This window comes from Kogia breviceps, chromosome 18 (genome assembly GCF_026419965.1).
Source record: "Kogia breviceps isolate mKogBre1 chromosome 18, mKogBre1 haplotype 1, whole genome shotgun sequence".
Classification (NCBI taxonomy): domain Eukaryota; kingdom Metazoa; phylum Chordata; class Mammalia; order Artiodactyla; family Physeteridae; genus Kogia; species Kogia breviceps.
The window spans coordinates 16,953,322-16,963,508 of record NC_081327.1 but is presented as its reverse complement, the minus strand read 5'-3'; the positions used below and the strand labels follow the sequence as shown (position 1 = coordinate 16,963,508).

The window sequence follows — 10,187 nt, the reverse complement described above, 5'->3', positions numbered from 1 at the left end:
ACCGCATCAAGGGGGTGGAGTATGTTTCCGTCCACAGGGTGCCGGGGGGGGGGTTATTCTCAACTTTCTAATTTACCTTTGCATTCAGAACATTCTTACACAAAACAGAAATTCGGGCATTACCAATGTCTGAACTGTCAAATCTCTTTTTAAGTGGGAAAGCAATTGGAGAAAAACACAAGTGTTTTTAAAAATAATTGAGGTAATCACTTCAGATTGCTCACCCTGCTGATTACCGGAGTAGCTCAAGAGGAGTCTTCTCCCCTAAGATCGACAGCCCCAGTCATGGTATTTACATCTCCCGATGAAGGGCACACGGAGCTGGCATCTGCCAATTCGGGTGACACCGCCAGCCAGGGCCTGACCCCAGCTCTGACGGTGCGAGCAAATTAGCCCCCTCATTATTTCCATGAACCTGGCCCCTCATTTGACAATTCTACCAGCCAGGACAATTGTTAGAAATTAATCGGGGGTATATGTGAAAGTTTTCAATATTATAGTGCACCACCCCCAAAAGTAGGTGGTGTCAAATATATGTATTTGCATCTTGGAAATGGCCGTGCTGATAAACTGCATAGGGTCAAGTTTCTTAATTTAGGATGGTAGAGAAGCACAGCAACTTAAGTCAATAAGGTGGTTTTGTTTAATAGTGGGGGAAAGGAGTAAAAATAGAACACAAACTTGCAAAGCAACAGTGCTTCAAGAAGCTGTGTTATATTCGGTTTTGCTCTTCTGACATGTTAAAGGAAATTCAAACATCTTTTTGGGGGCCCTCGACACTGGACTCACTGGATTAGGTCAGCCCTACTCAGTGTACATGGGTAATGATCTGCTCCAGATGATCCAGTTTACCTGCTTCAGTCGTACTTATATCATCTATAACTGAAAAATAAAATGTATCTCCATCCAGTGGGGGAAGATTTTTCCATATACAAAGCACGTTTATAGCAGAAAGGCTGAGAAACACATCTCCCTAGCAAAACAAACTCAAAAAAGTACACCATGACACGCTCAAGAATCATAAAGTTTACTGTTTCTTTTCCATCATTTGGCACATGTCCAAGGCACATTAGAAAATTAAAAATCATAAATTACTTTGTAGAAAAATAATCAGCCCCTCCCTTCTGTACATACGCAAGTGTTTCCAAGAACATGCACAGAACCATTTTCCTGTTACAAAGTTGTTTGAAAATGTACTCTGGACAAACCCATGTTTGCAGCTCTAGACCAATTGATAACAAAAAATGAGTATAAGCTATATAGAAATTTATAAAAAGGAATAAATGCAATAAATTCTAATTTAAGGTAACTTTGACCTGGTTTGTGCTGTAAGTTTTGAATCTGAATCAAAAGACTAAGAAAAGGTGTGCCAAGGCTACTGTCTAGTTCAGGAACCATCCATCAGGTGTGACATTTAAGGGAGGCTCTTAACAGAAAGGGATTTTTCAAGAGACACTGCTACAGGTGTATAAGTGCAGTGATCAATTGTATGTACCCAATTTTTTAGAAGAAAAATTATACCCAACTTTCCCCACATACATAGTGTAGAACATGTCATATGTGTCCTTTCAACTAAAATGAGCATCAAAATGGCATTTAGGCATCTTTGGGTTCAAGTGTTGCTTTGCAAAGGGCCATTTCTCAGGTCCTATTTCCTTCATTCCAATGCAACTTTTCCACCCAGCCTCCATGGTACCATGAAACCTAAATTGCTTCTCTTCAGCTCATCGCAGAGGGAGGAATTCTTTTACCTGTGGTTTGCAAGTTTATACACATCCCAGAGGTCTAGCACCTTTCAGGAGAAGGAGGTCAGAATCTGGTGGTGAAACCTCACTGTAACCAAGGAACCCTAATACGTAAGAAGAAACATCTTAAGGATCTGGACACTGCTGGAATTTTTGTCCATATGCCTTCTCAAGTGTATCCATTAGCTTTGAAGAGGAAAGAGATGGTGATAGCTTTTTGTTGTTGCGTTCTTTCCATCAGCCACAGAAGCTTTCAGGACCGTTCTGCTTTTCTCTCAAGACAAACAGTAAGTTCATTTAGTTCTAAGCTGTACTCATGCTTGGCATCTTCTTGTTGAGGACTCACTTCTTGGCAGTAGATAATTCCTTCTTACTGTTAAGACTGGGAAATGCTAGCCTCTTGGGCAGTGGTCAGGTTGCCAGCAGTCTCTGGGCCCTTGGGAACAACCGCATCCTTGACTGTGTGTCTACGGAGCATTCGCCTCTGTCCGGGAGCAGTGGGTGTCGGTCCAGGCCTCTCCGGCTGACCATCGTTTCCTTTGTCAGCCGTCTGAGAGCTGCTCTGGTCTGGCAGGTTATTCTGCTTCCGAGTGACTCTTTGCCTCCCTGGCTAAAGAAAAGGTATGATTCAAACAGTTCACATTTGTGCTGTACTCGAAACAACCCGCACAGTAAGAGCCACCATAGAGTGCTTCTATGTGCCATCCAATGTGCTCAGTACTTTCCAGGCATGACTTCAGCTCTTAACATCCCTGCAGTGAAAGTATGACATTTGCGCACTCCATGTATCAGACACAATGTAAACACTTTACATGTTTTCACATCTAATCTTTACAACTCTTAACAAGTGTGTACTATTGTTATCCCCATTTTACATACAGCTGAGGAAACAGGATCAGCAAAAGTTAAGCAATCTGCCTTAAGTCCCCCAGCTATCAAGGGAAAAGCTAACACTTGATTGAACCCAGGCAGATTTCAAAGTTTGCAGGTTTCCTAGCCAGCAGCAGGTCTATTAGCAAAGCCATGGAAGATTAACTATGAAATCAATATTAGTCATCTTAACAAAAATCACTAATTCTCTAAAAGGTTTAGAACTTCAGTGTATTTGTTCCAACAAGCCTATGCCACACATACTATAAATTCTGTTTCTCATAAATAAGGAATATATTGGCAAGCAGCAATAAGAAGAGCCATGTTTCAACACGGTCCTACTGTATAGCGCAGGGAACTATATTCAATATCTTGTAATAAACTGTAGTGGAAAAAAATGTGAAAAAATATGTAACTGAATCACTTTGCTGTACACTAGAAACTAACACAACAGTGTAAATCAGCTATACTTAAATTTTTTTTTTTTTTTTTTTTTTTTTTTTTTTTTTTTTGCGGTATGCGGGCCTCTCACTGTCGTGGCCTCTCCCGCTGCGGAGCACAGGCTCTGGACGCGCAGACTCAGCGGCCATGGCTCACGGGCCCAGCCGCTCCGCAGCACGTGGGATCCTCCCGGACCGGGGCACGAACCCGCGTCCCCTGCATCGGCAGGCGGACTCTCAACCACTGCGCCACCAGGGAAGCCCTATACTTAAATTTTAAAAAAAGCAAAGCCAAGCCATGTTTTCTGAGACGACCCACCTATAAACACCACAGAATGTAAAGCAGGCTTCTTTTTATAATGAGAATTAAATAGTGCTATAGGAAAATGGCCACATACAGAATTGTCTATACTAGCAACTTTATACTATACTTGAAGTTTTTTACCCATCTGTATACAAATGTGTTTTCTTCCTTACATTAGTGATTAACACATTAGTGCATTTTCTTCCTTAGTAAAATGTGAGATAGTTCATCTAGTATGCACACTGTAAACTGCAGCATCTTTCCATGCATTACAACTATTTCCCACCTTTTCTTCACTTTCCTTTCTCAGCTCAGAAATGCATTATTAAATATAACAATAAATGACCATGCCACTAAGGAACTCATTTTGATTGTCAGTAACTCTTATCAGTGAAGGGAATAATGAAATAAGAAATGTGTTTACCATGGATTAGTTTTGAAAAATTCAGGCTTGAAAAAGTAAGATTATAAGCCAGTGTTTAATAACTCACCTCATGCAAAGAATCTTCAGCAAAATTAGGGACACTTCTGTCTCTTGCCGTAATCTCCCTTGAGGTCCTTCCCCTGAAACCCAAAACAAACTAAAATAAACGTTAGGGATAGTGGTGCGAAATACTCTGGTTGGCCACGAGGCGGCAGCATTTGATGAGTGCAGATTTATTTATAACCCATTAAAGCTGCATATAACCTGCTTGAGTTGTAAGTAAAGCTAAGGTCAAAAGCACAGAAATCAACTCGAATCTTATACTCACTTAAACTGACCAACTGAGTGGACAAAGTAAAACTGTCTTGTAAAAGGTTCATCTGGTAGATCATACATTTTGGAGTTCCCTGTAGATAAAAGGATAAACATCTGAAAACTTCCAAACTAGTTTAAGAATTGTTTAAAAATTATAGCACAGATGTAAACTTTCAACTTTCTTTCTGTTAAAGTTTAACAAAATTTAGGAAATTAAGCCCTGCATTTGATTACAGAAACATATTAGTAGATACCAATTTATTACTATGTGAACCCCCATGAAACAAAGATAAATCCTTAATACTCTGATATTCCCCAGGCACAGCCAACTAGGGTGAGACAGCCTCAGGATTATCCAGATATGTGAGTGGGCTTATTCACATTACTGCATTGCAAACTACAATTGCAATTTTTTTAAAAGTTGAACAAGGACCCCAACTAAACTGTAACAACTTTTTAAAAAAGAGGAAAATACTTCAGCCCCACCGCTGTTTGGCAGCTGCTGTTCTAATGAACATCTGCCTCTGTACACCTGCAGATTAAAAAAGAAATCTTTAAAGGTAGCATTTACCCCAGATGTCTAGGAAGTGCTGAGAAAAAGGCCTGGATTCAGAACATGAGACATGAAAGAAACTACCAGAGGTGGTTCCTCCTCCCTGGATGGCGAGTGGAGGCCTGACCTTCAGGGTAATGCCCAGAGTGTCCACCTTACCTCTTTAGGGAGCATCACAATCAAGCAGAAAACCAGTATCCAAACAATGGATGAAAAAGGATATTACATTCATTTCTGGATGAAATGTATGTTACAGGACGGATGAAACAGGACATAACATACATTTCTTTGGTGCCTATATCCCACCCCCAGTCATGATTATCATTATGTTTTACATTTACAATTAAGTGAAAACCAGCAACCAACCACTCATGAGCTTCAAAATAAACCCAAGTTGAGAATTACAGAAAGGATGTGAGTTCTTACATTTTTTCCTGATCTTGACAGTAACGTACTCGTTGTGGTCTGTTTCTCCAACATCATCTAACGTGGCCACACAGCTTGGTACTACCTGAAGCAATTCCATTATTTTTGAATTCTACAATGTGAAAGGGAAAAGGCAACAGTAACTTTTTTTATGCTTTCTTAGCAGGTTATAGCCTGTTTTTGATCTAAATGTCAGTGTTGGCATGGCTGGGCAGAAAAGCTAAGAAGCAGCTGCAGACAAAACTTTGAGGCCATAAAGCCTAGTGGTGAAGAACAGCACTGCATTTGGAGGCTGGCTCTGCCCTCTACTGGGTGGTCCTCTGGGCCCGTGTTTCACTGCTCTGTGCAACTGGGCTGACAAGAATAGGTTCTATTATTGTAGAGTTATCGTGAGGTTATCAAGCACCCGGCACATAGTAAGTGCTCAATAAAAGATATTCATCATTTGAGAAAGTGCTAAATTGAAAGTATAAAATTTTTCAATTCTGTTAAGAAACACAACTGAAAATTAGAAATTAATATACTAAGCCTACAAGCAGGTTGGATTTATGGTGACTTTAATATGTCAGTGGTGTCATTTAACACCCTAGTAGTTGTCTCCCTTAGTAGGAAACTAGATAAAGATTCAACATGAAGAGAGGAACAGTAAAGAGGTCCCTCCTTTAGTCTCCTCCTATTTCCTCACCATTCCTCCATGGCGCACGTCCACGCACTGGGAGGGTGGTAAACCATGCATCACACTTCTCCTTACAGAACTCCAGGTTTGTTCACTAACTGCACACACTCCCTCCCTCGTGCTGCTAGGACCACAGGCATATTCCCAGTGCAGGGAGGGTGAGACCAGGATGCTGTTGTCAACCTGCTCCTTCCCCGCAAGTACCTAACTGCTGGACTGTGTGCCAGAGGCGCCGAGGCCTGTGGTGGGTAGGGGGCACCTCTACCCAGGCCTTCGAAAACTACCCCAGCAGGCCGCCTCTGATCAGGCGACCAAGGACCAGGGATGCAGCCACACTCACAGACTTCCAGCACACCTACTCAGCCTGGCCCGGCAAGGCAGAGGTCTGACTACTGCTCTTTCAGATCTGGTTTAAACACAGGGGATCCCCGTGAGCTGTAAGGGAGCCTGGGATGCCCTCAGCAATGAAGCGCTCCCACCTACCTGTTCAGCACAGTCTATAGCTGTGCACTGCCTCTTGTTCAAGACCTGAACTGATGCTCCGTGAAGCAGAAGCAGCTCCACCACGAAGACGTGCTTTTCTATCACTGCCTCGTGCAGTGCTGTGTTGCCCTTATCGTTAGAAGCATTAATGGAGGCCCCATGCTAGAGAGAGAAACGGCACAAGCAGGAGGAATGTTGAATCGATGTGGTACCTATATGGGTGAGCCCTATAACATTCTTTCAACTTTTCTGTATGTCGGAAATTTTTCTTGAGGTGTTAGGAGTAAAAGTAATACCGAGGAGAAAAGATTTATGTACAAATATTCATGGCAGCATTTATCATTATAACAGGAAAAAAAATAAAAGTCACCTAAATGTATTGAGCAGAAACAGTTAAAAAAAAAAAAAGACCATGGTACATCCATAATTATGCAACCACTAAAAACTGAGGTTTTAATAAAGTTTTCAGACTTCCCTGATGGTCCAGTGGTTAAGAATCCACCTGCCAATGCAGGGGACATGGGTTTGAGCCCTGGTCCAGGAAGATTCCACATGCCATGGAGCAACTAAGCCCGTGCACTGCAACTACTGAGCCTGCGCTCTAGAGCCCGCGAGCCACAACTACTGAAGCCCACGTGCCACAACTACTGAAGCCCACGTGCCACAACTACTGAAGCCCACTCGCCTAGAGCCCATGCTCTGCAACAAGAGAAGCCACCACAATGAGAAGCCCGCACACCGCAATGAAGAGTAGCTGCCCCGCTCGCCACAACTAGAGAAAGCCCGCACGTAGCAACAAAGACCCAACGCAGCCAAAAATAAATAAATAAATAAATAATAAAAATAAATTAATTATAAAAATTAAATAAATAAAGTTTTCTATGTTACGTTAAAACAAGCAAGATAGAAAACAATACTGACCTAAACTATGAACATTTTTAAGAAGTCACCAAAGTTAGTTGCCTTTGAGAAACAGGGTTATGGAAAAGTTGGGTTTTTCCCTACTTTTAAAAATTCTTCCTTCTACAGTCAACACATATACCCTTTCTCAAGAGAGGAAAAAAGGAGCAGTGACATAAAAGGACATTCAGCTCACACTGCAGGTAACAATTCAACTGACCTGGTTAAATGAGGCAAGACCCAAACCCTCAGCAAAAGCAGCATCTCAGTCCTTAACTCTGCATCCCTGATGCAGCTTGGACGCTGAGACCCCGTTATTGCAAAGCTCCCCACCCCAGGGCCAGCTTAAAGCAAAAGCCAAGCGGCCTCCCTCTCCCGCCCCTCCCCGGTGCGCTGCCAGAGGCTCGCCGCGTGTGCGGGATGCCCATCACCAAGCCGTGTCAGCAGCTCCTGGGCTGGGGGCGAGGGCGTCCTTACCTGCAGCAACAGTGCCGCAACTTCGTGGTGGCCTCTGGAACAGGCATAAAGGAGGGGGGTGTTTCCACTTATATCCTTTTTATTGGGTTTTGCATTAGAATCTAGTAGACACTTCACCACCTAGGCCAGAGAAGAAAAGTGTTCAACTTTAATTAAAAGTTGCAGGGAGATCATCTAACGTGACTATTCTTTTGACTTTTCTGTAAGCTTATCTAGAAGACTCTTAGATCCATGTCTGACCCTCAGGAGAAAGCAGACCAGTGAAGGGGGAGGGATTAACATTTGCTGAGGGTCTTGTGTGTGTGGAGGCGGTGTACTAGGCACACGTGTTTTTCATTTAATCATTCCGTCTCCTCTGTGGAGAGCTATCATTATTACTCCAGTTTCACATGTTAGAAAACTAACGCTACGCATTACCTGAAATATGATTCCTAGCTTTAAAATCCTTACAGTGGAACTAATAAGGAAAAATGAAAAAATAAATAGATACTGAACTGTTTGGCACAGATGACCAACACCCAAGAATCAGAGAGACAGCTCCTGGCTGCGGTCAGAATCAGAATGACAGCCTCTGTGCTGCCAGATGTGAATGCCAGTGGGAGGGGGGTTGGCTCCACCCCCAGAAGCCCCAGGGTTCTGTGTTCTGTTGCTGAGTGGTCCTACCGTGTGCATCTCAGAATCTCGGCACTGGGAGGAAGGAAATGGGCCCGTCCTCTGGGCCAGCAAGCAAACCCTTCCCTTGGTAGCACTCCTGTCAAGTGAGGTTCTAACCCTATACACGCTGCCCAAGAGCCAGGACCCATACCTGGAAGTGGCCCTTCTGGCAGGCCAGGTGGAGTGGGACGGCCTGCTTTGCGTCTCTGGCCCCCACACTGGCACCGTGCTTCACGAGGAGGAGGAGGAGGTCCGCCCGACCATGCAGGGCAGCAACGTGCAGTGGGGAGGAACCATCCTGGTTGGTCACATTCACACCAAGCCCACTGGCAGGAATCTTTGCCAGCTTCTAATAAGTGCAGAATGTGGAAACGGAAATGTTGTTAATACTTAAGGAACCTGGCTGAAGGGACTGAAGCCATCCATCCCTCACAGCCCCTCCGTAAAATCTGGAATCACAGCGGCATCCTGAATCGGGTTGCCCACAGGTGAATTACTATTTTTTTTTTTTTTCTGTAGTATGCGGGCCTCTCACTGTTGTGGCCTCTCCCGTTGCGGAGCACAGGCTCCGGACACGCAGGCTCAGCGGCCATGGCTCACGGGCCCAGCCGCTCAGCGGCATGTGGGATCTTCCCGGACCGGGGCACGAACCCGTGTCCCCTGCATCGGCAGGCGGATTCTCAACCACTGCGCCACCAGGGAAGCCCGAATTACTACTTTAGAAAGGTATGATACATCAAAGGATTAACTTCCGTTTTCAAGAAAGCAAGCCCCCTACGATGATACCGTTTTATGCCATGGCAATTGAATGGGGAAGGCAAAGTCTGTTTGACAGATGGTGCTGGAACAACTGGACATCCACATATGGGAAAACTGCCCATCAACCCTTACCTCACACCAAACACAAACACTAAAATGAATCACAGACCTAAATGTAAAAGCTACAACTATTAAACTTCTTGAAGTAAACACAAAAGAAAATCTTTGCAACATTGGGATAAGCAAAGATTTCTTAAATAAGACACAAAAAGCAAAAGCCAGGGCTTCCCTGGTGGCGCAGTGGTTGAGAGTCCACCTGCCGATGCAGGGGACACGGGTTCGTGACCCGGTCCGGGAGGATCCCACATGCCGCGGAACAGCTGGGCCCGTGAGCCATGGCCGCTGAGCCTGCGCGTCCGGAGCCTGTGGTCCGCAACGGGAGAGGCCACAACAGTGAGAGGCCAGTGTACCACAAAAAAAAAAAAAAAAAAAAAAAAAAAAAGCAAAAGCCATAAAAAAAGTTTGATAAACTGACTTAATAAAAATGTTTGATGTTTGCTCTTTGCATGAGGCAAGTAAGAAAATGAAAAGGCAAGTCACAGAAGGGGAGAAAAATGTTTGCAAATATGTATATCTGACAAAGGACTTGTACCAACCAGAATTTAAAAGCAAAACAAAACAAACTCTTACAACTCAATAAGACAATCCAACTTAAAAAAAAAAACAGGCAAAAAAAAAAATAGGCAAAAGATTTGAAAAGACTTCACAAAAGAAGACAGTTGAATGGTCGGTCAATGAGCACATAAAATAACATCCTTACTTTTCAGGGAAATGCAAATCAAAATCAGAAATCACAAAACCAAACGGTCAGAAAGGAGATCAGTGATGGTCAGGGGATGGAACACGGGATGGGGCAAACTTCAAAGGGGCAGGAAAGAATATTTTGGGTGATAGAGATAGTCTATATTTTGACTGTGCTGGTGGTTACACATTTGTTTGTCAAACCTCAGAAAACTGTTTGCTACTTACCTCTGAAGTTCACCTTCTTTTTTTTTTTTTTTTTTTTTTTTTTTTTTTTTTTTTGCGGTACGCGGGCCTCTCACTGTTGTGGCCTCTCCCGTTGTGGAGCACAGGCTCCGGACGCGCAGGCTCAGCAGCCAT

General features: G+C 43.6%; 1 protein-coding gene across 20 annotated transcripts in view; it reads right to left on the bottom strand.

Annotated features, from left to right (window-relative positions):
• Nucleotides 1-1,013: 1,013 nt before the first annotated feature.
• ANKRD27 (ankyrin repeat domain 27) overlaps nt 1,014-10,187 on the bottom strand; it is a 51,315-nt gene continuing 42,141 nt past the window's right edge. For 9 of the 20 annotated variants that reach the window (XM_067020315.1, XM_067020316.1, XM_067020319.1 and 6 more), the window contains 7 exons: nt 8,419-8,616; nt 7,614-7,733; nt 6,237-6,398; nt 5,078-5,189; nt 4,112-4,190; nt 3,851-3,923; nt 1,014-2,355 (listed from right to left, as the gene is read on the bottom strand). In XM_067020315.1, the coding sequence (XP_066876416.1) occupies nt 2,122-2,355; nt 3,851-3,923; nt 4,112-4,190; nt 5,078-5,189; nt 6,237-6,398; nt 7,614-7,733; nt 8,419-8,616 (978 nt within the window). In that variant the 3' untranslated portion in view covers nt 1,014-2,121. Of the gene's footprint in view, nt 2,498-3,850; nt 3,924-4,111; nt 4,191-5,077; nt 5,190-6,236; nt 6,399-7,613; nt 7,734-8,418; nt 8,617-10,187 lie in introns of all 20 variants that reach the window. The other 11 variants (XM_067020322.1, XM_067020325.1, XM_067020324.1 and 8 more) reach the window with 3 other exon arrangements.